The following is a 26,710-nucleotide window of genomic DNA, read 5'->3' as shown; positions in this document are numbered from 1 at the left end:
CAGCAGCCCTCTTTCCGGCGGCGCAGGCGGAAGTAGTCATAATATACTTCCTCTCAGTCTCACGGAGGTAAACCAGGAAATGTTGTTACTGTTGTAAGCCTGTTCGGCGGATAATTTCTTGAAAGTCAATAATTTTAAATATATAATATTTATGTGCAATGCGAAAAAGAAAGGAGATAACAATTGGACAGTAGCCCATGGAGCAAGAATGAGGTAACTGGCGCCCCCACAGAGCTGCAGTTTCTAGACGCTGAAGTGTCGGTTTGCAAAACAGGAGCCCAAGTCTCTTCGCTTTGTGGAAGGAAAAGTTTGTTCCGCCAACAGAAATGCACAGAAGAGCGGTGGGCGCGGGGGCGATTGCCAAAAAGAAGCTTGCGGAGGTACGGAAGCGGTTTGAACCTTTTTTCCCTCCAAATCTGTGCTGCATTTGCGGGGTCGTGTCTTCTTTACTAAATTAAAAAGAGTAGTGGTGGTCGATTGCGAGGCGCACGTTGCACAGAGTCCGCTTGTAACAGCAAAAGCACGGCGGTGCTGCGATCACCGGCAGGACAGTCGAATAATCGGCACCCGTCGAATACTCGAGCCGACTTATTCCTCTGAAGCAGCAGAAGTACAAGCGCCCATTTTACGTTCGTGTACCGGGATCTTGCCGTGTCCTCTCAAGATTCTTGGCTCGGGGGCATTCTGAGTTTTTATTTTCGCAGCGCCCAGAATATCAAAATAAAACGCGAGCTTTAAATACAAATACGTTATTATTTAGATAGATACTTTTATTGATCCCGTGAGGGAAATTGCAGTGCAACAGCAACAGTGTAACGAATGATACAATAACAATAATACAATCCGTACAATACAATCAATACATTGAGAAGTGCACTAAGAAGAGTTACTTACAGTCCAGAACACACAAAGAACAAACCAGAACAGAACAGTGCACAAAAAAGTCGTATTGTACAATATGACTATAAATATAAATGTATTGCACATGTCCCTGGCATATATTGCACAAAAACGGTTTTAAATGGGAAAGGAAAAAGAACAGATGTAGCAGTTAACTGTTCAGTCCAGAAACAGGTCACTGTCAATGTTGCCTCTGCCCAGACGCAAGGTGGATGCGTTGTACAGTCTTATGGCAGAAGGCAAGAATGACCTCCTGTAGCGCTCCCTGTCGCACTGTGGATGAATCAGTCTATTGCTGAACGTGCTCTTCATTTCTACAAGCCTGTCATAGAGGGGATGGGAGACGTTGTCCATGATGGCCTCTAGTTTGGACACCATTCTCCTCTCAGCCACTACCTCCAGGGGGTCCAGGCCAGACCCAATGACAGAGCTTGCTCTCCTGATGAGCTTGTTCAGCCTGTTAGCATCCCCTACGCTAATCCCAGAGCCCCAGAATACCACCGCATAGAAAATGGTGCTCGCTACCACCGACTGATAGAACATATGTAGCATCTACCCGTTATGCCGAAACAAGAGCGCTGTTAAAAAGTTCTTCTCCTTTTAAACCCACTGTGATGCATTAAGACTAATTGTTGATAAAACGTTAAGATTCCATTTATTTCCCTACTGTACCGACATGCAGATCATAAAGCCGGCACCAAAAAGGCTTTATGAAAGCAGACTGTTTTACTGCAGTATTTACCGTGCAGCAAAATATATGGAGTGCTTTCGAAACCAAATAATTATGGAAATAGCAAGTGGCACTATAATCCTGTGGAAAGGGCAGGTGTTTTACTTCTAAAATGAGTGACCATGCTCTGTTTTCTTCACGGCTGTAGGCGAAGTATAAGGAACGAGGCACTGTTCTGGCAGAAGATCAGATCGCCCAGGTGAGCACTGAAATGGAATTGATTTTTTTCCCCCCAGTAGTTTAGGGGGAAAGCAGACCTGTGAGTGCATCAGTAAGTTACTTTGCTCCTGTTTTTTTTCTTAATGCGTTGAATTCCAGATGTCGAAGCAGCTGGAGACCTTCAAGACCCACCTGGAGGAGTTTGCCAGCAAGCACAAGCAGGAGATCCGCAAGAGTGCCCAGTTCCGCCTGCAGTTCCAGGAGATGTGTGCCACCATCGCCGTGGACCCGCTGGCCTGTAACTGCGCCCCCTCCCTCTGCCCCATGTCTCCTGTGTTCATTCCCAACCACTACCACATCATCGGCAGATAACATAACATCACTTGATTAGCCCTATACAATTTCTTGCATTAGGAATTCGTCTTTTCGCAGACCCCAGCTTGCTCTCCATGAGACACACAGATAGGGAGAGAAGCTTGGGGTCAGAGCGCAGGGTCAGCCATTGTACGGTTGGGGTTAAGGGACTTGCTCAGGGGCCCAACGGAGTAGGATTCCTCTGCCGGCTGCAGGATTTGAACCGGCAACCTTCCAGCCACAGGCGCAGATCCTGAGCCACAGAGCCACCGCTCCGCCCCAATCCCAGAGCCACGAAACTCATTTGTCGCCCTTGGAATTCCAAACTTTTAGATGCTGTTAACCAGGCTTGTGGTTAACCTAGTAACCTAGTTGTGATTAAGATACATCGGCGTGCTTCTCTGTTCTGCCTGAACGGGCACAGCTGGGTGTCTCATTCGCCAGCTGGTGGGAGTAAATGGGCCACCTTCTGCACGTGTTTCAGCGGGCAAGCGCAGGGCTGAATTGCGTGTTGGATGGGCTCCCAGATTAGCTTTCCGGTAAACTGTGGCAGTGATGTTAAGACAGAAGCAGCACAGGCCTTGTGCTGGAACTAGTTCAGGCGATTTTAACTGGGGGAAAATTAGGAAACGGATTTGGCCAAAGGAGAGTTGAAAAGGACACTACTTGACAAAACAAACACTGAAAATGTGGGCACTGTGCATGACAGAGCAAAGCAGACAAGAGCAGCTAGTTCTGATCTTGTCATGTCAAACACACTCTATTAATGCTCATTGCCCACCCTTTGAAAGGAGAAGCCTCTTCACAGCTTGTTTAATCTTTTTACCGGGGAGCCTGTGTTCACCCCTTTACGCAATTGTAAATATACTTCATGGAATTATAACCGTGTTATAAAAAAAATTCGGGAGGAAGGTTAGATCCAAATTTTGCTCTGCTGCTCACCTGCTTTTGTAAGTCTCGCACCCGGGACTCCCCGTTCTGCTCGTACTCCTCCTGCCCTCCCATCTGTACCCCACACAGCCCGTGATCTCTCTGGCTCAATCCTCTGCATATCTAGTCTCTCTTGTCTTTATGAGGCTCTAAACAAACTACTGAATTTGCATCTGGAGTTTGCTAATTGTGTGTTTCTGTGTACTGGCTAACGGTTCAGTGGAATCCATTCAGCGTGTCTGAAGTATGGCGTTTCTGTTCCCCTGTGCAGCTGGGAAGGGCTTCTGGTCGGAGATGCTGGGCGTGGGGGACTTCTACTACGAACTGGGGGTGCAGATCATCGAGGTGTGCCTGGCATTGAAGCACAGGAACGGGGGTGAGTACTGGCTGGTGGGGGGGGAGGGCGATTCACTGCTCATGATGCACACCTCCCTCCCTTCAGAAAGGCAGTTAAAGCACAATTAAATTAAAACCTGGCAGAGCACCAGAATAATAATCTTATAAATGGGTAACTGGCCTGGACCATAAAGGTTAAAATAATTTACAACAACGCACTGTGTGAAGTTGCACCTGTATTTCATTTCATTATATTGTCGACGAGGTGAGGACTTTGTACTTTTGTGAAGAATATAATAACGGCAGCATGCTGGCCTGACGCAGTGGGAAATATCTGTGTCAGCAAAAACATGAAGTATAATGGACTTGGTCTTGAAATGTAATGATGATAATGCTGTAATGATGGTGGCTCAAGAGCTCTGGTTGTCTGTCTGCTTGTCAGGACTGATCACCTTGGATGAGCTCCACCAGAAGGTGCTGAAGGGGAGGGGCAAGTTTGCCCAGGACGTCAGTCAGTGAGTATGGCCACACCCAGCAGGGGAGGGGTCAGAGGGAGGAGAGGACGCTGGGAATGAGAGGGCAGCAGGACCTGCTGGAGTTCCTTCAGTCTCCGAGCCCTTCGTCTGACACTTGGAGTCACTGTGTGACATACAGGCCCTCCGAGAGGGCCATTTCACACTGTGAGGCCCCCTCATTGTTTGGGAAGAGCGGTAAAAAATATGTGAATGTAAAGAATGGCATGATGGGAAGAGTAAGGCAGGCATTTTGAAACTCTTAAAGAATGGTAGATTCAGCACTGAGAGGGGGATGTGTTTTCACTTTTACCATATACTGTGATTCTCAACTGCCCCCCCCTCATAGGGTCTGGTGATATAGGCTCAGCTGGAAAAGGCACTCGCCTGTTGATCACAGGTTTGAGACTGTCAGGTCACTAGATCCTGTAACCTTGTCAGCTGTGGGGTAGGCTCTTTGCTTCCAGTGACACCTGTGCCCTGTCCTCTCTGAGGGTTGTGGAGAGATTGGACCTGTAATATCGGCCTGTGGTGGAGAGTAGCTTGAAGGTGAGCAGATGGGAGGTTGAAAGGTTTTTCCCTCTACCCCTCATCACTGTCCCCTGAGAAACCCATCATTTGCTTCCCCGAAAATGATGAAGGTATAACAAAACACGACTGGCGAGGCATTATGAAACAGAGACAGAAGCACGTAGCAGCATATTCTCTTCCTAAGCTGGCAGTGAAACAGTTATCCTAATTGTTTGATCGAACATGTACAAATTTCATAAGTGTCTTAAGGTCTTTTATTCACTAGATTGAAGGTGGGGCTGCCGCTGATGAAATCTGCTCTTTGGCCACTGGGCTGCAGGCTGCTCACAGGCCCCTCTGCCTCCTCTCTCTGCCCAGGGACGACCTGGTCCGGGCCATCAAGAAGCTGAAGGTGCTGGGAAACGGGTTTGGGATGATTCCAGTGGGCGGAACGTACCTGGTCCAGTCGGTCCCGGCTGAGCTCAACATGGATCACACCGTGGTGCTGCAACTGGCAGAGGTAGAGCACCAGAACCGGACCCTCCGAGTCTGGTTTCTGAAGGCAGCAGGATCTCTTGGTTTTGCATGCACTGTTGAATTCGCAACTGTGTTTTCCTTTGGTGCCGTTTGGGAATGGAAAACCAGAATGAGTGAGTGTGTGAACATTTCGAATTATTCATGTGTTCTACTGGGCTGCATATTGGTGCAGTGGCAAGCATTGCTACCTCACAGCTCTGGGGCCCTGGGTTCAATTCTGGACCTGTGGTGCTGTCTGTGTGGAGTTTGCATGTTCTCCTCATGTTGATGTGGGTTTCCTCCCACAGACCAAAGACATGCTGATGGGTTAATTGGCTTCAGGGACAGCGGGTCGTGGTGTGTGCGCGTGTGTGTGCGCCCTGTGATGGACTGGCGTCCCGCCCAGGCTGTACCCTTGCTGGGACAGGCTGCGGCTCCTCCGCGACCCTAGCTAGATGAAGCAGTTAGAAAATGGATGGATATGTTCAACTACGCGATCCTTGTCGGGAGCAGTGAGCTGATCATTTACAGGGAGGTTCCCTGTACCTGGTAGGATGTGGACTTGCTGCGCTAGTAAGGGAGGTGGTATATGGAAGGTCGTCTGGTGGGCCTATTGCTACCAAATAAACAGAAAATGAGGCTTAATGATGACATCGTGAGCCCCCTTTCACTGTATAGTGAATCTGAGCTAAATGGAATATCACTGTTATGTCACTGGAATGATGGAATAAATGGAGTATACCTTTGGAATGGAATGTCTTGTTGTACTTTGTACAGTAGAATGGTACAGTGGAATTTGCTTGTTGCTTGTTGCTTGTTGCTTGTTGCTTGTTGCTTGTTGCTTGTTGCTTGTTGCTTGTTGCTATACTGTTAATATCACTGTTATCGCCCTTGTTGCACTCTTCTGTGCAACGTTTTACAGTTTAAAATAAAAATCCAAGGAGTCCTTGAAGCCAGGCACTCCACAAAGCCCCAGGGACTCCCTTGTCTCTCGGTTTCTTTCGTTCAGCGTGTCTTTATACGCCATCAGCACGGGCGAATTTGAGTCAGAGCCTGCCGGGCCGTTGAGGCCAGAGGCGTTCTTGCTGCCGCCTGCCCTGGTTGGGGGGGGGGGGGGGGGCAGAGCTCTGCGGGTATTGTCAAGTCACCAGCTCTCCGCCGCCCATGCCTGCGTGAGGGCAGCCTGGGATCTGGGTCGCCACTGTCCGCTCCAGCCCAGCGGGCGAGCACCCCTGCGTGTGGGGCAGAGGCTTCGGGAACAGGCCATTGCACCCTGGGAGGGGTGCCTGGTGCCCTGGGCTGCTGACTGACCCGGCTGGTGTCTGCGTGTGTGCTCTCTGTCCGCAGAAGAAGGGCTACGTGACGGTGAGCGAGGTTACGGACAGCCTGAACTGGCAGAAGGAGCGAGCCTGCCACGTGCTGGTGAGTGTGCCTGCCCCTCGTGTGTCCGTATCCGCGTGTGATGGGAGTCTTTTTCTCTCTTGAGTGGTTGGGTGTTAAGCTGAGCGTAACCAAACCCGTCTCCCCCCCCCCCCCCCTTCTGTGACCTCTGACCCCTGGCTGTGTCCAGGACCACCTGCTGAAGGAGGGGCTGGCGTGGCTGGACTCCCAGGCCAAGGGGGAGCCGCAGTACTGGCTGCCCGCCCTCTTCTCGGAGCTGCGCTCTTGTGATGTCACCCCCGAGGAGGCCAATCAGATGGTGCCGTGAGGCGGAGGAGGAGCAGGAAGAGGTGGTGCTCTGCTCATGTCGGGGGGGGGGGTGGACAGACGGACAGTCGGTCACGCAGACGCATGGGCAGAGTCGCTCATGACCGCGGGATAAAGAGCTACTGTAGAAAGTGGAGTTGTCTCATCAGTCACAAGGATCCACTTTATTGCAGTGTGTTTAGTACAGTGCAGATGTCCTTGTAATGTGTGACAGGCAACCTTGTCAACCTGAACCTCAGACATTGTAAATAAACTGTTGTAATCATGGAATAATCCCTCTGTTTTTAACATGTCATTTATTGGTATCTTATAAGTACAGCTGGTAGCTGTGTCAGCATACATAGGCTGCAAAGGAACAGGTAAAGTTTTTTTTTGCCTTTTTTTTTTATGGAGAACAAACCAAATGACACAATTGCATCAACACAGGGTAACAAAGTAGAAACATCAATATAATAAAAAAGGAGACTGATTCAGGTGTGAAGAAGAAGCCTCCAGAGCCAACGTTGTGTCTCTTTTCTTTTCCTCTTGGCATGGAATAAACCTTTACCTGTTCCCGTTTTATCATTGCGTTTGGGTTTGCAAAACCGTGTCTACCATGTTTGCAAAACGCACGTATACCCGTGCGATTGAGAAACGCCAGTGAGTGCTACTGCGGCCCCTGTGCTTCTCGGGCAGAATCGGGACCTGCGCCAGCGCTGCTCTGGCATGCCCCTGTGCCCTGCGCCACAGTGCAGAGTCTGCAAACCGGAGTCCTGCAGGTGGGCACGGCTGCATTCTTCCACCAGGAAGTCAATCCGCTCCCACCTGGCAGACAGAGGTGGGAGATGTGATCTCTTACAGAATATCCCGTAAACGCTCGACTGGATCTGGTGACTGATGACAACCTCGTGCTGATCAAGCCGTTTGGTGATGCGTGGGCGAGAGCTGCATCCTCCTGGGAGACACAATCCTGCCAGGACGGGTTGGGAACCCTGTGGGCTTCTGTTCCGATTTATTTATCAGCCAGTATTTGATCAAAAGGAGCCTGTGGCTGTCTTGGCCCCCCCCCTGTGGGAGCCTACATGAGGAAGTCGGAGCTGACCTTCACTGTAGCGGGAGCTCAGGGCTGACATGCTCTCTTTGTCTGGCTTTGCAAATGTGGGCAGGTCTGCGCTCTCTGAAAGGTGGCAACCCCACTGTGGTCTCCTGCTTTGTTGGGGGGGGGGGGGGAAAGCTGAGACTTTCATTAGCCCTAATGGAAACAGTGTGCTATAATCCGGCAAAGGCTGAAGGTGGTGGGGTATAAAGAAATGGAGACTCCTGTCTTCCGGGTTTGGGACATGGCATGGGCTCGTGATCGGACCAGCTGCCAGCTGAGGAGGCCGTGTCTGCCCTTCGCTCCGACCTCGTCCCTCTCTGCAGACACGTGCTGCTGTGTCCCATGTGCTGCTGTTTTTAGAAGGTGATTTCTCTCGCACTGCAAGCCACTGCAGTGGACACAGCACAGCGACTTCTGTCTGTCAGTGCACAGGATGAAGGGGGAAACGTATGTCCATTTGTGTGTTTTCTTTAGAATTGAGCTCTTTCTGTAGAATAAAGAGGTGTGAACAAAGCAGAGCGCGTGGAGAGGGGGCACGAGAGTCTGAACCAAAGTGAAGGGAGTGCAGATCAATTCATGCCTTAGTCAAAAAGTCACCAGTATTGCTTCAACGCAGTGCAGGAACCTGCAGAAAGCTCTCTCTCCTGCAGCTGCACAAGGGTAAGAGTGAATAGTCCTATTCCCGCGCAGCAGTTTTGCCAGGTCATTTGAATTATGTCAAATGACAACTTTTTGGATTTTTAAAAAATATTTAATTGGGACCGTGATTTAGAACCTAAATCAATGCATTACAGCGCGCCCGATTCCTTTCTGCTCCTGCCAGGGCGATTCCATTGTCCCGCTGTGTCTTCCCCCAACCTGCAGTTTATCTACAGTCTCGCACCCGTGCTGCAGTTCTCTTGCGTCCTCCCAGCAAACGCCAACCGAATAATCAGATGCCCATTGCGGGACCACAGGGGCAGGCTGTGCACTGCTCCAGCCTTGCAGAAACGACAGGAAAACAACCGATCTGTGACAGAGGCGTCAAGATATAAGAGTTCTGCTGGCTTCAAAACAATAAGATAAGAGATCAGATCACTTTATTGGCCCTACACAATTTCTTGCATGAGGAATTTGTCTTTTCACAGACCCCAGCTTGCTCTCCATGAGACACACAGACAGGGAGAGAAGCTTGGGGTCAGAGCACAGGGTCAGCCATTGTACAGCACCCCTGGAGCAGTTGGGGTTAAGGGCCTTGCTCAAGGGCCCAGCGGAGTAGGATTCCTCTGCCGGCCGCGGGATACGAACCGGCAACCTTCCACCCACAGGCGCAGATCCTGAGCCCCAGAGCCAGCGCTCCGCCCCTGTACTCCATACTCTCCTCGATTCAGATCACTCCGCTGTAAACTCATCTTGCATCAAATTAACTACTGTAGTGCAGAGGGAAGCACAGATCAGCGCCAAGAGGGAAAGGTGACTGAGCACTGGTTGGGATTCCAGACACAAGTGGGAAAATAATTTTGAGAGAGGAAAGGGGTTCTGGCAGTGGGCATGAAGGAGAGGAAGTGAGCAAACGTACCCTTTGACCTTCAGAGGGGTTGGGACCCGCAGGAGACTCCCAGTCACCAAAGAGAGTAAGAAGCTCCAAGGGGAGGTTTTGAACATCTTGAGAAACAGCACAGTTTTCAGCTCTGCATTGCACGCTTCAGTCATTTGCAACAATGTGGGCAGTTTCCTCACGTGTAGCGCAATAAAAAGGGAGGTTGGAACCCTATCAAAGACAAAAGCCTCGGACTTTGCTCTGTAAAATGTGGCAGCTGCAAGGACAGCTCACAGGCAACCATGTGTTGTTTTATGAGTGACAGGCTCCTGCTCTCCCCTGCCCATGTATTGGATAAAGTGGTTAGAAAAATAGATGTTTAGATCATTTTTAAGGCACAAAATAATCCATTTAATGTTTCCCCATCTTTTACATCCGGGTCTGAGCACAAGCTGGGTGAAGCCAGGGTGCATGCAGTTTTATCCACCCACCCCTAGGTGGCAAACTTCCCAAAGATCCCAGGGCCACAAGCACCAGAACATCGCGAACAAGATCATCAGGGAGGCCTGATGGGGTTTTTTGAAACCTTAAGGCATGTTTTTTTTATTTTTTACTACAAAAAAAATGCTCTGTTACAACAGAAATTAGTATACATATTTAAGCTTTTACAATATTTTTTTTGCATCATTTTATTACCTTATTTTGATTTGGTTTTTGTTTCATAAACCTTTATAAAATCAGTAATGATAGGATTTGGTGGATGTTAGGAAAAAGGGAAAAAAAAAAAAAGAAGCAACAGCCCGTGGCCCTGTGCGTGTCTCTCTCTCTCCCTGCTCGTCTGCGTCACAGTTCCACAGAGAGATCCATCTGTTTCGGTTCTCATCCCCGGAGAGTATCTGCTCTTTGGTCTGCTGGAGAACTCGCTCTCCTTTGCTCCTGGGCCTTGCAGCTGTTGGGTGGCATGTTTCCCATCATGCACTGCTTTCCTGCTGGCTGTCACAACAGGCGAGCTGCACCCCCCCCCCCGCTGAAGACCTGTTCCAGGACCCCAGGTCCGGCACTGTCGGTCAACCCCCCCACATCCCTCCCTCCCTCAGGCAGCGCAGTAAATCGCTAAGGCGGACAACACACAGCAAGCGCCCGACTCCGCAGAAGCTGTCTGGAAAGCAGAGGCTCCATGAAATTTTGAGAATGGTTGCCGGTTCGGTCTCTGTCCCTTCTGGAACACAACTGGAGGGATCCAGAGCAGCGCATAGCAGGCCAGAACCCCCCTCGTTTGTACAGATTTTATTTCTCTGCTTTTTACAATCCCCCCCCCCCCCCTCGTCAACTCCGTTGAGAATCCGCAGAAAGAACTTTTAAAAAAAAAAAATGCCCCTCTCCTTTCTCGGTTACTGTGGCGTTGTCCTCAAGCGGATCTCCCCCCCCCCGAACCCCGACCCCAGCCTCCCTGAATCACTCCTCCCGCTTCAAGAAAACAGAAGCGCTCTGAACCCGAAGGTCCCCCATCCGCGGGCCGGAGTCTCCCGGCCGGAGGGGCGAGGCGCCTGCAGTCCGTGGGGGCGCGCCGCCGCCGCCGCCGCCGGCCTACGGCTTGGAGCTGCCCTGGCTGTCGGGGTCCGTGCCCGAGGAGCTGGTGTCTGAGTCCGAGTCGCCGGCGGCCTCGTGCAGCCGGCACCTCTCCTTCAGGCGCAGCTGGATGGCCTGCAGCCGTGCCAGCAGGCTCTGGTAGTCGAAGTGCCCCCTCTTCTCCCCAAACGGATCCTGCAACGAGGAGGGGCTCAGTGTGTGTGTGTGTGTGTGGCGCTTTTCTGGACACTCCACTCAAAGCGCTCTACAGGTAATAGGGATCCCCTCCACCCCCACCAGTGTGCAGCCTCACCTGAATGATGCTCCAGTCCTCTCCCCACACACCAGCTCTCAGTGGGGAGGAGAGCAGAGTGATGAAGCCAGTTCAGAGATGGGGGGTTATTAGGAGGCCATGTTTGGGAAAGGCTAGGGGGAAATTTTGACCAGGACACTGGGGTAACACCCCTACTCTTTTTGAGAAAAGCCCTTGGATTTTTAATGACCACAGAGAGTCAGGACCTCCGTCTAACTTCTCATCTGAACGACAGCGCCTGTTTACAGTATAGTGGCCCAGTCGCTATACTGGAGCATTAGGACCCACACAGATCGCAGGGTGAGTGCCCCCTTCTGGCCCCACTAACACCTCTTCCAGCAGCAGCCTCAGCTTTCCCAGGAGTCTCCCATCCAGGTACTGCTCCAGTGGGCTGCCAGCTGTGAGCTGCAGGGTGGAAGTGATTCACTAATTTCCTGCTGGTAAGAGCTTAGGAAGAGTCACCTTCATTGGTCAAGGAATGGAAAATTTGACAAGAAGTCTCCTGGATGTCTGGCTGAGTGCTGATCTGCTGTTAACGACGTGAGCGGGCTATGGTCTGCTGGTGCAGGAAGCTTCCTGGATCAGTGGACAAGGTCAGGATGCTCCCCTGCCTGAACACTGAATACCAGGAGCAATCTGAGCCAGACAGCAGATAGGCGAACAGGAGCAGACAGGCTTCACCTTTCTGTGTTCTGAAACAAGGGTTCGCACAGAACAGGCATTTTTCTCTGCCCCTGAGCTGGGGTTCGCTGCCAAAGCACCCAGAATTGGGCTGCTCCTGAGGCAGACGTGTGCAGCAGGCTTTTATGAAACTTGCTTCCTTAACTCGCATGCAAACCTACCTGCCTGCAGCCAGCCACCTGAAACATAGAGGAGCAGCAGAGCAGCGCAGAAACGAGACCCCGCCTGCTTTAAATATGGGCCCGACCTGCAGGAGCGCCATTGCGCCCCTGTCACCTGAAACTCACCGGGCAGGTTTTTACAAATGCGGCTCCCGAAGAACGTTCCCAGAATCCGGTCGGAAAACCGAGGTCTGCAGTACATCGGTTTCCCGAGTCCACGTACCTGCATGGTCTGGCCCTGGAGGTGCAGCCTCTCCTTGCAGGAGCCCTCGTAGAAGTCATAGTACTCCAGGAAGGACTTCTCCATGACACTCCTGCAGCCGAGAGGGACACATGCGCTCAGCCAGGCCCTCAGTCCCAGGAGGTGCACACAGCTGTGTGACCAGCCTCCTGCTGGGTCAGTTCTAACTCATTCTTTATTTTATCTGCTAACTGGCACTCTGTCGCATTACTCCAGAACTGCAGAGATCAGGACTTGTTTCACAACAGTGACAGGGCCAGGCTGGGTCAGAATAAGAGTGCTAGAGAGGGGGTTACAGTGGTGCAGTTTTGGGGGTGTGGAAAAGGGTGCCCAGCCACGCTGTTGAAGCTGACAGTCCCGGCTTCCCTCAGGAGTGAGCTGGATGAGACCCTCAGCTCAACCCAAACAGGCCAGGTGGGCTGACTGCCTCCTCTCGTTTGTGACAGTTCCTTGGTACAGTGAGAGGATTACACAGAGCTGCACAGGGAGTGTGCCACAGTGAGAATCCTTCAGAGAGTGCGTCACAGGGAGTGTGCTATAGTGAGGGAGCCACAGGGAGAGTGCTATAGTCAGGGTGCTATAGTGAGAGAGTCACAGGGAAAGTGCATAGTGTATAGGGACGATACCACAGGTAAGAGTGAATATATTAATTTTCCTGTGCAACAGTTTTGCCAGTTAATTTGAATTATGTTAAATGAAAACACAACATGCAGCTTATCCAAGAGTCTCGCACCCGTGCTATAGTGACTGTGCTATAGTGAAAGAGCCACAAGGAGAGTGCTATAGTGAGAGAGCCACAGGAAGAGGACTATAGTGACAGTACTATTGTGAGAGAGCCACAGAGAGAGTGCTATAGTGAGAGAGCCACAGAGAGAGTGCTACAGTGAGAGAGCCAAAGGCAGAGTGCTATTGTGAGAGAGCCACAGGGAGAGTGCTATTGTGAGAGAGCCACAGGGAGAGTGCTATTGTGAGAGAGCCACAGGGAGAGTGCTATAGTGACAGTGCTATAGTGAGAGAGCCACAGGGAGAGTGCTATAGTGACAGTGCTATAGTGAGAGGACCACAGGGACAGTGCTATAGTGAGGGTGGTATAGTGAGGGAGCTATAGTGAGGGAGCCACAGGGACAGTGCTATAGTCAGGGTGCTATAGTGAGAGAGTCACAGGGAAAGTGCATAGTGTATAGGGACGATACCACAGGTAAGAGTGAATATATTAATTTTCCTGTGCAACAGTTTTGCCAGTTAATTTGAATTATGTTAAATGAAAACACAACATGCAGCTTATCCAAGAGTCTCGCACCCGTGCTATAGTGACTGTGCTATAGTGAAAGAGCCACAAGGAGAGTGCTATAGTGAGAGAGCCACAGGAAGAGGACTACAGTGACAGTACTATAGTGAGAGAGCCACAGAGAGAGTGCTATAGTGAGGGTGCTATAGTGAGAGAGCCACAGAGAGAGTGCTACAGTGAGGGTGCTATAGTGAGAGAGCCAAAGGCAGAGTGCTATTGTGAGAGAGCCACAGGGAGAGTGCTATTGTGAGGGTGTCACAGGGACAGTGCTACAGTGACACTGCTATAGTGAGAGAGCTATAGTGAGGGTGGTATAGTGAGAGGGCCACAGGGAGAGTGCTATAGTGACACTGCTATAGTGAGGGAGCCACAGGGACAGTGCTATAGTGAGAGAGCTATAGTGAGAGGGCCACAGGGACAGTGCTATAGTGACACTGCTATAGTGAGAGAGCTATAGTGAGAGGGCCACAGGGACAGTGCTATAGTGACACTGCTATAGTGAGAGAGCTATAGTGAGGGAGCCACAGGGACAGTGCTATAGTGACACTGCTATAGTGAGAGAGCTATAGTGAGAGGGCCACAGGGACAGTGCTATAGTGAGAGGGCCACAGGGAGCGTGCTATGCCTTGATCTTGACTGACTGATTGACTGACTCACCACAGGGCCTCTGGGCAGGGGCACTTTCCATCCAGCATGTCGCACACAGCCACCCGCATGGTCTCGTGACGAATGCACTCGTTATAGTTCTTACTGTCACCGGGGTGCCTCTCCTGCCAGGCACACACAGAGACACAGGACCGCCATCAGAGAGCACAGCACTGCCTTCGGCCCACTGGAGCGCCGGCTGGCAGTGCATGTGAAACAAGGAGCACATCCAGACACGGGGCCTACCTGTTCGAACCCGGGTTCATTATGATAGGGGTTCTCCGTCATCAGAGACTGGATGGAGATCAGAACCGAGGAGATGCTCTGGGCTGGGCTCCAGGCTGGGCCGGTCCAAGTCCTGCACAAACAAAGCCGCTTCAGAACCAGAAGCACAGCACAGCTGCACCTATCGCCTGGGTAGTACAGAGAGTTATTCCAGTTATCCCAACATTAGCCAATACAAGACTCAATCACACACTTGTGGCACTGCACTACACACTAACTGGCACTGCAGGCGTCCCGTAGAGGAATCACTCTCTCACACACACGTTGCAGGCGTTCCGTAGAGGAAACACTCTCTCACACACACACGCTGCAGGCATCCCGTAGAGGAATCACTCTCTCACACACACGCTGCAGGCGTCCCGTAGAGGAATCACTCTCTCACACACACACGCTGCAGGTGTCCCGTAGAGGAATCACTCTCTCACACACACACATGCTGCAGGCGTCCCGTAGAGGAATCACTCTCTCACACACACACATGCTGCAGGCGTCCCGTAGAGGAATCACTCTCTCACACACACACGCTGCAGGCATCCCGTAGAGGAATCACTCTCTCACACACACGCGCTGCAGGCGTCCCGTAGAGGAATCACTCTCTCACACACACGCATGCTGCAGGCGTCCCGTAGAGGAATCACTCTCTCACACACACACGCTGCAGGCGTCCCGTAGAGGAATCACTCTCTCACAGACACGCGCTGCAGGCGTCCCGTAGAGGAATCACTCTCTCACACACACACACACGCTGCAGGCGTCCCGTAGAGGAATCACTCTCTCACACACACACACGCTGCAGGCATCCCGTAGAGGAATCACTCTCACACACACACACGCTGCAGGCGTCCCGTAGAGGAATCACTCACACACACACACGCGCTGCAGGCGTCCCGTAGAGGAATCACTCACACACACACACACACACACACGCGCTGCAGGCGTCCCGTAGAGGAATCACTCACACACACACACACACGCGCTGCAGGCGTCCCGTAGAGGAATCACTCACACACACACACGCGCTGCAGGCGTCCCGTAGAGGAATCACTAACACACACACACACACACACACACACGCGCTGCAGGCGTCCCGTAGAGGAATCACTCACACACACACACACGCGCTGCAGGCGTCCCGTAGAGGAATCACTCACACACACACACACACGCGCTGCAGGCGTCCCGTAGAGGAATCACTCACACACACATGCGCTGCAGGCGTCCCGTAGAGGAATCACTCACACACACATGCGCTGCAGGCGTCCCGTAGAGGAATCACTCACACACACAGGCGCTGCAGGCATCCCATAGAGGAATCACTCTCTCACACACACACGCTGCAGGCGTCCCGTAGAGGAATCACACACACACACACGCTGCAGGCGTCCCACAGAGGAATCACTCACACACTCACACACACACACGCTGCAGACGTCCCACAGAGGAATCACTCACACACTCACACACACACGGGGGACCCCCGTGGAGCCCTGCTTACCCCAGGATGCTGAGGCAGACTTTGCCGTTGCGGTAGAAGTTGGGGTTGAAGCGCACCGTGTTGTTGCCGGTGGTGATGAGCTTCACCCGGGGGGGGTGGATGGGGTAGTCGGGGGGGCAGCGGAACAGGAAGAGGAAAAACCCCCCCTCGTAGGGCGTGTCGAAGGGGCCGGTGATGAGCGCGTGGATCTGTGGGGAGGCAGAGGCGGGGGGGGGGGGGGGGGGAGGGGTCAGAGTGAGCAGGGCTGGCTTAGACCGGGGCGCAGGTGAGTGACCCCCGGCTCTCACTCAGCAGGGTCTCCAGCCGTGGACAAAGGACTGAGCAAGCAGCGACCGAGGGTGAGCTTCGGCTCACACGGTTATTAAACAGCTGTGCAATCCTCCTGACCGCTGCTCCAGGGAAAGGGAGGGGTACGAATCTTTTTTTCAGGCAGCTTGTGAGGCGCTCAGCACCTGGAACAGGCGGGACGCGACCCTAGCCCGTATCGGTGGGCCAGCGCTCCGTGGGAAAGGGATGAGAGATTCCCGAGGAACAGGGAGAGGCTGGGACACAGGCGGCGATCGGCTCGAGCCGGCATTACCTTGGTCATGTCATGGGGGTCTGGCACCACAAACATGCCTGGCGGGGGCTCCTTGTAGATGGACATTATATCTCTGAGGAGGAGGAGGGAGGAAGAGAGAGAGAGAGATGATTGAACCTGGCTCTTGCAACACAGGGTAAGCAGGGTCATCATCAACACAATATTAACTGATCTGATAGACCATTAAAATTCCATCTTATAACATAAGGAGTGGTGTGGTGGCTCTGTGGCTCAGGGCCTGCGCCTGTGGCTGGAAGGTTGCTGGTTTGTATCCCGCGGCCGGCAGAGGAATCCTACTCTGTTGGGCTCCTGAGCAAGGCTCTTAACCCCAGCTGCTCCAGGGGCGCTGTATAAATGGCTGACCCTGTGCTCTGACCCCCAGCTTCTCTCCCTGTCTGTGTGTCTCATGGAGAGCAAGCTGGGATATGCGAAAACACAAATTCCTAATACAAGAAATTGTATATGGCCAATGAAGTGATCTTATTTTATCTTATCCCTTCACAAGTACAGTTTTGCCTCCTCTGGTCCCCTCCATCATCAGCTCCCCTCTCTCCCTGCTACTGCACTGTCATCGCCTTCCGAGGAGAAACGTTTAACGCAAACACCAGCTAAGAACTGGAACAAGCAGGGAGGTTTATCCTCGCACTCATTCTGCGAGCGGTGTTACTGCAGAGTCCGCCTCCCATGTGGAACACATCTGCCGGCCCAGCGAGGAATCTCCCACAATTCCCACCCGGCAGAGAGACCAGCCCACAGGAAGTGGAAGAGACACAGCTTCCTGTGCGAGTCTTCGGAGGTGGGGAGCCACCGTCGCCACACAGCCTGGGAGGAGCACAGCACCACACACCTCCTGCACCTACCAGCCCGCACAAACAGCAACAAGCAGACCGTAATTCCACGCCGAAAAAAGCTGAGAGAAGACGCGCAACTTCTCAGCCGCTGAGTCTTCTTCAGGTGTTGGGATTTCAGTGATGAATTAACCTCTACCTGTTCCTCGGCAGCCAACGTGTGCTGACACAGCTCATACAAATCTAATTGTACACTGCTCGCGTTGGCCCGGAGCGCTGCACGAGCGATACAAGGGCCTGCAGGCTTATCCCGAGCTCCTCTCCCAGCTGAGTGTCGGAAAACATGACTTGGCTCTCGGATGTCAATTCGGTGTCTGTGCTGACGCAGCATTTATATATAGTCTGAATACTCAGGATTTACCGACTTTCAGAACAAACAGTGAAACGCGAATACAGAGGGCACCTCTGGGGGACTATGTGGAAAGAGAATTTAACACGAACAGATAATGCACTTTACACAAAGGGTGGTGGGGGTCTGGAACAAGCTGCCCGACCATTTTGCCGAAGCTGATACCCTGGCTTCTTTAATGAAAAAAAAACAGATGAGATTCTGGGATCAATTATCTACAAACTATTAAACAGGCCAAATGTGCTGAATAGCTTCTTCAGTTCATAACCTGTCTTTTGGTCTCATGTTATATATTCTAGACAGTGTTGGGAGAAGATAAAAAGCTGAGCATGTTGAGATATATAGTTAAAAGCAAAAGGTTATTTTATATTACATGCACTAGAAAGGCCTTATTTAGAATACTGTGTACAGGTGGGGTCACCACATTCAAGAAAATATATTTCTCCTCTGGAATCAGTCCAGAGAGGAGCCACCAGATACACTCCCTGCTCTTGAAGTAACACCCCACACTGACAGTCCAGAGGTACAGGACCTTTCCAGTCTTGAACAGAGCAGGCTTCGAGGGGACCCGAGACAAGTGTTCCAAATCCTAAAAGGTACTGACCAAGCCGAGACGGGGCACTTCAGAATCAACAGTGCGACACGACCCCTTCACCAGCGGGAAATCACGCAGAAGCGCATTTATAACCGAGAATAGGAGGGGCCCCTTTACACAAAGGGGTGTAGGGGTCTGCAACAAGCTGCGCAGGTACGTTGCTGGGGTTGGGGTTCCCTTGCAGTAAAACGGACAGAGGAGACCCTCCAGTCAACCAGTTAGCAGCGACAAAACGAGTTGGATGGTCTAAAAGGCCTCCTGTCGTTTCTAAGCTTTCCTGCATTCAAAAGTCTTCACACTGCAAAACGCTGCTCCCTACGGCTCGCATACGAATGAACTAAACCGGTCCATGACTGTCGTCTATCGTGGCGAGTGATTATGGTTTACAAATAACACGGTTCTGATCAGCCACCTCTTTCGATTCTGTTGATGCATTAAAAAAAAATCTTTAAGTTTTGGGGCGGTGCGTCGCCTTGTCTTTAACATCGCTACCACCCCCCGCCAAAAAACAAAGTGACTCCAGACAGTGACCCACAATCATAACTTCCCTCTCAGCCCCCAGAGAAGACAAACTCGCTCGCTGTGGACCCCGGACTGGCGGACCGGCTCTCTGTACCTTTTGATCCGCAGGATGCACTGCTGGGACGGCTTCTCGCTGTCCCAGTCGCTGCTGACTGTCGGATCCCAGAAGCTCGAGTGGATCTGAGACAGCAGCCCCGCCCCGGCCAGGTTCGGGGTGCCGGTGACCCCGAGACCGATGCTGGGGGACAGCACGGCGGTGCCGACCATGGCCGGAGCCGCGGGGCCGAGGCCGGGGGACGGGGCTAAGATGGCTGTGCCCACCGCGGTGCCCAGGACGCCGATGGCCGAGGCGGGCAGGGAGGGGATGTCCGGAGTCGAGACAGGGGGGACGGTCTCAGGGGCGGCCGCGGCCGAGGGCACGGAGTCCGGGGCGGCGCCACTCGGGTCCCCCGGTATCGAGTTCCCGGAACCGGGCGAGAACTGGGCTCCGCCGCCCGAGTGTGCCGACCCGGTCACCCCGATCCCCGACGCCTCCTCCCCTGCGCTCTCCGCCATCTTCCTGCTCCTGCCTTGCGCGTGTGCTTTTTGGGGGTAATTTTTTTTTTTTAAGACGCCCGTCTTCTCCGCCAGTTGACCGCTCTCTCCCCGACAGCCACGGCTAAGTCCTATTTCTGCTCCAACCTGCACCCGTCCGTCTCCAGGCAGGAGGAGTAGGAGGAAGAGGAGGTGGTGGAGGAGGAGGAGGAGGGCGACTCGTGCACAGCCCCGGGCCTCCCAGGTGCGGGTCTAGCACGGTACACCAAAGACGACCGTATCTTTATTTGTCTTGAACCCCACTTCTCTGTCGGCCCAAGTGAACTGGGTTGCCGCCTGCGCTCTCACTCACTCTCCCTGCTCGGTCTTGACGCTGTTTTTTCAGGTACTTCCTCCTCTGACGGCGGCCACAGCGCCCCCCAGCGGCCCGTCCCGGAGCTGCAGCTCGTATAGGCTGATGTGCGGCGCGAACATGTGGGGACGATCCGTTTGCTAATTCGCTGTCTTAATAAATTAGAACACGGAGTGGAATGCAATGTGCTGTCTTCTTTCAAATGGATAAAAAACCGTCTGAAAGAGCTGGAAGAAGCGACCCCTGCATATCTGCTAGTGCTAGTACATGCAGTGGCAAAACAAACAAATCAAGTGACTTTCCTCCGTAGGAAGCAGGCTTGCAGGAGAGCAGAGGAGGACTCGCACTCTCCTGAGTGTCTGAACCCGAGTATGCGTTAACAATGTGTCACATAAATACTGCGTATTTTTCTTTTTTTTCTGTAGAAAACGCTGTGAGCTCCTTAGCCTTCCTGTACAAAGCTATGTGCCGTTTAGTAAAAACCCGACGTGTCCTCTGGCTTTTGATACCCCCCCTCCTCCTTCCAAGATAAGTTGGTTTTGTCCCACGCTGAGCTCAGGCCACGTCCAAGAGAAAACGGACTGTTCCATTCCCCGCCGGATAGGGGAGTCTGCATGGGGAACCGGCAATAACTTCTCAGCGCAAAAAAATATCGGGATTTCCTTGAGCTACCAGTAGTTTCCAAGAGAGCTGTTACAACAAAGAAGGAAAACAAAACAAAAAAAAACTCCGGGGATTTCAGAGAAGAGCATAAATACTCTTGACGAATCTGAAGCCGAAGCTGCAATGACTTTCTGAAACTGATAATCCAGGACGATAGCACCTCAGACACAGCCTTCCTCCAGAGAGCTGTTGCACACAAGCCCGGTGATTCAGTGCGAACAGGGGGTGATACACAATGAGGGGTACACTAATAATTCAAACCCTGTTTTGAGATAACCTGGCAACAAGCGAAGGGAGCGTCACGAGGCCCCGCACCTGTTCCCAGGTGTGCAGCCTCTTCTCCAGTTTCCCCCGGGCGCCCCACCGGACAGCGGAGCCCTGTGTCTCGGACACCGACCGTTTTCCGACTCCTCGACTGAGCACCGGGAGGGTCTGGAGCCTCACAGTTTCACTGCGGAACAAGTTCGCGTCTCGACGCCGTTTTTCGTCGAGGAACCTTTCCAGAATGCGGGGGACCGGTTTTTTTAACTCAAGGCGAGTTGCGTCTAAACGGCAAAATGTTCATACATTTCTCGAAAAAAAAAAATTACCATCACCTTGACGTAGTTCTGTAAAGAAAAACAACCTTGTAAAGTTTTTCTACGAGTATATTTTAATGGGGTTGAAATGTTGACTTCAGGCTGGCGTCAGCTGGACACTTCGGCGAGACGGTGCTCCTGGGTGTCGGAGACTTTTCATCATTTCGTGCTGGAACTTGAGTTTCTCACGAACAGAGCCCACAGGTAAGAGCTACCGTTTCACCTGACAGCTGTGTGGTTTGTAAATCATTTCACAAAAACAACCCCAACATGATCATAAGGTCACTTCAATGTGGCATTTAGTCATAGCTGTATTACTGATCTTGAGTAGGAAGTGGGGGCACCTGTCAGAACAGCTTTGTTGTATCAGCCTAAAATGAGAAGAGGCCCATTTTCTGTAGAAGGCAGTTTGCTGAGCTACACTATGAGAGGCGGTTTTGCTATAGGATTTAGGAGAGATCTAATATATGCCTACAATTGCAGCCATCAAAGAGCCAATAACCAAACAAATTGCTTTAAGTGTGTGACTGCTCATAAGCCACTATTGAGCTAAGGGAAGGTTTTCTACAACTTGAAAAAATGTAAATATCACCAACGCAGTTTTAAAGTGAGTAATGTAGCATTTGTCATTTCTGCCCCTTGCATACAAACTGCAGTTTCTCCCTTTGAGAAACTATTGCAATTTTTATTGACTTTTCTCTCAATTACCATTTAAAACAAAGGCATGCAGGTGAAAGTTCCCCACCATTGCAACTGCAGCAGATTGCCAATTGCTTAATTAACAGCAGCTGTAGTAACCATTTACACCCCTTGAGAGTTTATGACTGCATCTCCATTGGCTGGGTTTTGAACAGTGGATCCAGCTGGAGTTCCTGCTGGGTTGCGGGTATCCTTGAGCTGGCTCAGGACCAGTCCAGGATGAAGCCACTGGTGCAGAGCAGCCCACTCCTGGTCCTGGAGGACTGGACTGGATACAGGCTTCCATCCCAAAACCAGGTGGTCCCTGGCTGAACCAGACTGAGGTAACCATCTTCTCCCAGCTCTTCAACTGGGAGTTGTCTGCTTTATGAATTCAGATCCTTTCAGCGTAATTCAGCTCACCCCGAATTGAATTCTGCAGGCACTTGCCACCCCTTTTCTGCATGAAAGCCAGCAAATACTCTGTAGAATCCACACTAAAAAGAAACACAGTTAAGGGCCAAGATCTCAGTTAAAATAAAACCTTCAATGAACCACCTGTGAACTTCACAAATTTTCAAAACTTGATCACTCGGCTCAGAGCGAGACTGAAGTTTGTCAGCTGAAGCCTCAAACTAAAGAGGCTACAAACCCAAATAGGGGGGGTGACCTTACAGAGTTACCCCCTGTTCTTCAAACCTCATCCTTTCTTGCATCGGTTTTCATCAGACTCTGAAATTAACACCCCACACTTGAGGGAAGTGCAGGCCAGGAGAAAGAAAAACAACAACTTAGGTTTTCCCAACTATTTATTTAGACAAATTTTGCCTAAATGTTGATGAGATCTCACATAAAATGTTGAAAAAAAACAAGGTAGAATCTGTTTCATTTCAGTACGATTGGAATGGCGATGTCGCGGCCTCACCAGCTGCACGTCTGAGCCTGACCCCCCAGGAGGATGGTTTTGGGGCAGCGGGGGTAGTAGGGAGACACCTGCCGAGTCCCCCAGCCCCCCACCCCCTTCCCAAGGGAGCACGCAAAAAAAAAAAAACCGGGAGCAGAGAGGGGGGGGGGAAATTTACATAGCAAAGAGGATGAGGAAAGCCACCATCAGACAGAAGAGCCCCATGGCCTCTGACAGGGCAAAGCCCAGGATGGCGTAGGAGAAGAGCTGCTGCTTCAGGGAGGGGTTCCTGGAGAGAGGAGGACAGTCGGGGATCAGGACACTTGGCACCACATCGGCCTCAACACGGCTCCTGCGCCACCTCTTAAAAGCAGGACTGTCCTACCTGTAGCCCTTTTTACAGCTTCAAGATTTTACAGCTCCTCACTGACTGAGCTCGAATGCAACAAACTTTAAACATTGCAGAACCCTCAAAATCAAAACGCCGGTCAAGCCACAGTGCTGCATCCGGAAGGGCACAAGCTAAGGAGGCCCGTTTTAACAAGTGGAGAAGCAGGTATGCATGACAAACCATGTGTCAAGGCTTTCTGCATGGGCCTTCAGTGAACTGCCCAGCATCCATTGGCACTGGAGGACAACAGTTAACCTTTCTGCCCATCGAACTCTGGGGTCCTGCTTTACTAACCCTTATGAATGCATTTCAGGCCGTGCTCTTAAACCTTACCGACACCAGAGGGTCCCTTCATAACCTTTATGCTCTTAAAGGAGCATCAATACCCATTATACATATAGCAAGTACAGCACTGCCATGTGAATGCAGCAGTGCACCAGAATGAAAACGCCTCTTGCGAACGAGCCTGACCTACAGCATTCCGTGTTTAAGGATGCAAGACAAACACATACGAGAGAGGAGCTGGGTCACAGGCCCTGAACACGGCACCCAGGCTGGGGGCAGGGTCTTACCTGGCATACCCGATGATCAGGCTGCCGAACACCGTGCCAATACCTGCGCCGGACCCCGCCACGCCCACAGTGGCGGCTCCGGCGCCGATGAACTTGGCAGCGGTGTCAATGTCCCGGGACACCGCGCTGGTCTGGAACCCCCGGGGGACAACCTGGAGGCCCGTCACCCTGCTGTGGGGCAAAAGGGGCTGAGGGCAGAAGAGAAGGTGTTTTACTCATCCTGCCTGCACAACACTATTATGATCCTTCACTACCTCAGCAATAGCTGGTGGAATTTGCTTCCAGTACAGCAAGAGAACACTGATGTGCACCAATGCATACAATATTTCAAAACGAATACAGATCGCAATGCAAAGACAGGCAAAGTATTCACAATTCTGATGGCTAGATGCAAGGTTCAACAGGTGCTCAAGGAGGCTAAACACACCCCTCAATTTTTTTTAATTGGACATTTAATAGTAAAATAAAAAAGCAGAACTATGTTGGGAAAAACATGTGGCTCACAACCGGGAACTAAAACGTCAGATCAATTCTCATCGAGCCCGATCTCAGCACAGCAAGACTTTCACAGCTCGAAGGCCCGCAGACCCGAACGGGTTCAACAGAACAGGCACCAGGTGCGCCACCCAGAAACTCACCTGCTCGCTCGCGGCGTCGGGCCTGCTGAACACGGACACCGAGAGGGGCCGGGCCAGGAGTCTGGAGCCGCTGCGCAACTGTTGGGGAAAGCAGAAGGTCTGGAGTCAGAAAGAGGGGTGGGAGCATTTCTGAGTGCCCCCCCCCTTCACCTCTGTAAAAGCCACACTGGGCCTGACAGCTGAGGCACCCCGACTGACCAGCTTTCACTCAGCTGCAGTCCTGCCGTTTGCCTCCCCCATGCGAGAAGCCAGCAGCCAGGTGACCTTTCAACCTGTCCAGCTCCCCGTCGCCAGCAGCCAGGGGACCTGAGGAACTCTCCTCTCAGCTGCAGCACCGCTAACCCCCCCACCCCAAGCCCTTGGTGTGATTACTGACCTCACTTCCCCAAAGCCTTCCTCAGTACAGCTACAGGGAGAGACCAAACCCCTCTGAAAGAGGTGGGCAAGCAGACCTCCAGCACAGATTCGGGGTGCAGTAACAACTTACCACAGCAGGTGAGGTGACAAACTTGGCACAGGTGTACATCCTGAAGGCCTGTGAGGAGAAAGAGGGACAAACTTGCACAGGTGTACATCGCAAACATTTTTAAGAATAAATTGGGGACAGTCACACCCCACAACAAATCAAGATGCCTCAATAACTCCTCCACTGTGTAGACGTATGGGGAAGACAAAATGGATTTGAACAATTTTACTGCGTTAATAACACTGGAGCAACCCGACAATACCCTTATCCTAGGCAGAACCTCTTTCTACGCTGCAAGACAAAACGTTACAAACACTCCGACCTGTACTGTGACAGCACATGGCCTTGAAGGGAGAGAAACTCACGCAAAAATCTAGATATAACTAATCTTGAAATTTAGGGTGAGGGCAAGGCACCCCCCACCTTCACAGGCCGGTACAGAAGTTCTCCTAACAGGACCGCAGATCGAGACAAGGACAAAGTACCTAACGTTATATTGTGGGGAATTAGCGCTAAGCTATTACTGGAAACGGAAAAAAGGACGTCCAGATTTTGAACACTGGCATAAAAAACGTATTTAAAAAAATACCAAGTCGATATCCTGATCTAATCGCTTCTCCTCAAACAAGCAGTGTTCTCAGTTAACAGTGTTAAGGTACCTCTGACCTGTCACTGTCAGAAATGCTCGGTTTTGTGCTGGGGGGCATTGCCTTTACCTTTTACGCATAAAAACAACATTTTTAGTTTACAGTCGCCGAGGAAACCACTTGCCCCTTTTCATTCAAAAGAAGTGGACCAGGGGTCAGGATTACAGGAGCAAGTGCCGCACACAGCTCTCAGCGGTGAAGGTCATGAGGGAAACTACAGCACTCGGACCTGCCCAGGCGGACACGAATTTCACAAATTCAAAACGACCCCCTTTGATCGCGGTGGGGGAAGAAATAAAAGACTTGAAACACCTCTGGGGAAGACCTCAAATATCAGCTGCAAAACTGCTCTCGGGGCTGGAGCGACGCCCAGGCCCAGGACGCGTCAGACATTTTGCAGGAAAAAAAAAGCCTTCAGGTCTCCCGCTTGCCGAGGGAGATCTTGTGCAGGAAAAAGCTGCTCGATCCCGGCTTGTATCGAGTGCATCCCCCATGCGAGGCTCAGTGATTAACAGAGGAATAACCGACCAGCTTGCAGAGGCGATACTAACCCGAAAGGTCACACAGCCAGGCGGACTTAAGACTCTGCACAAGCAGAACATGGAAGACAACCGAGGCCCAACCGTTTTTACATTCATTTAAAAAATGAGTAAAAAAAAGATAAGCTGCTTAATAAATGGCCCGACGATAACAGGCCATTTGCAACACAGAAGACATGCAACAGAATGGACCATTACCGGGGTTTTTTGCGGCGCTCTCACAAGTAGGGAAGCAGGGACACGCTACAGGCGACGCAGCAGCGGCTGAATAAACCGGCCTTCTCTGTCACCTTGTCATTTATAACACCCGACGCACTGTCCTCAACCCCCATTGGCCACCGCCGGGTCTCCTCTGCACGCCATTGGCCCCGGTTCAGAGACCAACCTGCAAGTGGCCAATGGGAGATCCGGAGGTGAAGCCACCGGGACAGCAGTCGCGCCGCGCTATTGGTCAGCGGGATGACGTCACCGCATCCCCCCCAATCCGATTGGCAAGTGTTACCGGCAAACCGGCACCAAATCGTTTCTCATTGGATGGTTGGTCTCAAAACTTCTTCCGGGCTGAATCTGGTGTCTTCGATCTCCATTGGCCAAGATTACAGGACGTCCCGCCTACAACCGGAGCGGCTTGACTGTCTGTTTCTGTGCTACCCCCTGGTGGATTGGAGGGTAAAGACCTCGTTTTTTTTCCCTAGTTGGGGGAAAAAAGGTTCCATCTGATACCTTAATGCGAAGCATATGGCGATTAAGTTTAAGAGTTTTTCTGTTTCTCTTCAAGAGGGATTAGCCTGCCAGTGTGAGACGCTTACAATTAATGTAGCTCGTACAGGTTCTTTTATGGTTTTTAGAAGTAATGCAAAGAAATTGCTCCTGAAGCCGAAATAGTGTTTAACCTCTGTGTGGCAGATTTCGTGATTTACGCGGT

General features: G+C 51.7%; 3 protein-coding genes across 3 annotated transcripts; 1 reads left to right on the top strand and 2 right to left on the bottom strand.

The window, feature by feature from the left end:
• Positions 1 to 38: 38 nt before the first annotated feature.
• snf8 (SNF8 subunit of ESCRT-II) lies at positions 39 to 6,924 on the top strand. Its single transcript, XM_088906359.1, has 8 exons — positions 39 to 380; positions 1,779 to 1,829; positions 1,949 to 2,087; positions 3,345 to 3,449; positions 3,852 to 3,924; positions 4,810 to 4,951; positions 6,295 to 6,369; positions 6,518 to 6,924. The coding sequence occupies exons 1-8, from the start codon at positions 327 to 329 to the stop codon at positions 6,653 to 6,655; spliced, it is 777 nt and encodes a 258-aa protein (XP_088762485.1). The 5' UTR covers positions 39 to 326; the 3' UTR covers positions 6,656 to 6,924.
• A 2,897-nt stretch (positions 6,925 to 9,821) lies between these two features.
• On the bottom strand, positions 9,822 to 19,779 carry ube2z (ubiquitin-conjugating enzyme E2Z). Its single transcript, XM_088906438.1, has 7 exons — positions 18,918 to 19,779; positions 16,510 to 16,582; positions 15,930 to 16,117; positions 14,396 to 14,507; positions 14,162 to 14,274; positions 12,199 to 12,289; positions 9,822 to 11,015 (listed from the first exon to the last, which is right to left on the bottom strand). The coding sequence occupies exons 1-7, from the start codon at positions 19,376 to 19,378 to the stop codon at positions 10,839 to 10,841; spliced, it is 1,215 nt and encodes a 404-aa protein (XP_088762564.1). The 5' UTR covers positions 19,379 to 19,779; the 3' UTR covers positions 9,822 to 10,838.
• A 2,640-nt stretch (positions 19,780 to 22,419) lies between these two features.
• atp5mc1 (ATP synthase membrane subunit c locus 1) lies at positions 22,420 to 26,088 on the bottom strand. Its single transcript, XM_088906484.1, has 5 exons — positions 25,984 to 26,088; positions 24,621 to 24,668; positions 24,134 to 24,211; positions 23,496 to 23,683; positions 22,420 to 22,821 (listed from the first exon to the last, which is right to left on the bottom strand). The coding sequence occupies exons 2-5, from the start codon at positions 24,657 to 24,659 to the stop codon at positions 22,707 to 22,709; spliced, it is 420 nt and encodes a 139-aa protein (XP_088762610.1). The 5' UTR covers positions 24,660 to 24,668; positions 25,984 to 26,088; the 3' UTR covers positions 22,420 to 22,706.
• Between the last annotated feature and the right edge of the window lie 622 nt (positions 26,089 to 26,710).

Source organism: Atractosteus spatula, chromosome 26 (assembly GCF_055471065.1).
Source record: "Atractosteus spatula isolate fAtrSpa1 chromosome 26, fAtrSpa1.hap1, whole genome shotgun sequence".
NCBI classification, from domain to species: domain Eukaryota; kingdom Metazoa; phylum Chordata; class Actinopteri; order Semionotiformes; family Lepisosteidae; genus Atractosteus; species Atractosteus spatula.
The sequence above is the reverse complement of the archived record's forward strand: the minus strand, read 5'-3'. Positions and strand labels throughout refer to the sequence as shown.

Coding starts and splice junctions, on each gene's coding strand:
- ube2z (XM_088906438.1), bottom strand. CDS start 19,378: ATGGCGGAGAGCGCAGGGGAGGAGGCGTCGGGGATCGGGGTGACCGGG. Junction 16,583..18,917: donor TGCATCCTGCGGATCAAAAG/GTACAGAGAGCC, acceptor CCTCCTCCTCAG/AGATATAATGTCCATCTACA. Junction 14,275..14,395: donor ATGAACCCGGGTTCGAACAG/GTAGGCCCCGTG, acceptor TGTGCCTGGCAG/GAGAGGCACCCCGGTGACAG.
- atp5mc1 (XM_088906484.1), bottom strand. CDS start 24,659: ATGTACACCTGTGCCAAGTTTGTCACCTCACCTGCTGTG. Junction 23,684..24,133: donor CCGACGCCGCGAGCGAGCAG/GTGAGTTTCTGG, acceptor TTCTGCCCTCAG/CCCCTTTTGCCCCACAGCAG. Junction 22,822..23,495: donor CTGATCATCGGGTATGCCAG/GTAAGACCCTGC, acceptor TCCTCTCTCCAG/GAACCCCTCCCTGAAGCAGC.
- snf8 (XM_088906359.1), top strand. CDS start 327: ATGCACAGAAGAGCGGTGGGCGCGGGGGCGATTGCCAAAAAGAAGCTT. Junction 1,830..1,948: donor CAGAAGATCAGATCGCCCAG/GTGAGCACTGAA, acceptor GTTGAATTCCAG/ATGTCGAAGCAGCTGGAGAC. Junction 6,370..6,517: donor AGCGAGCCTGCCACGTGCTG/GTGAGTGTGCCT, acceptor GGCTGTGTCCAG/GACCACCTGCTGAAGGAGGG.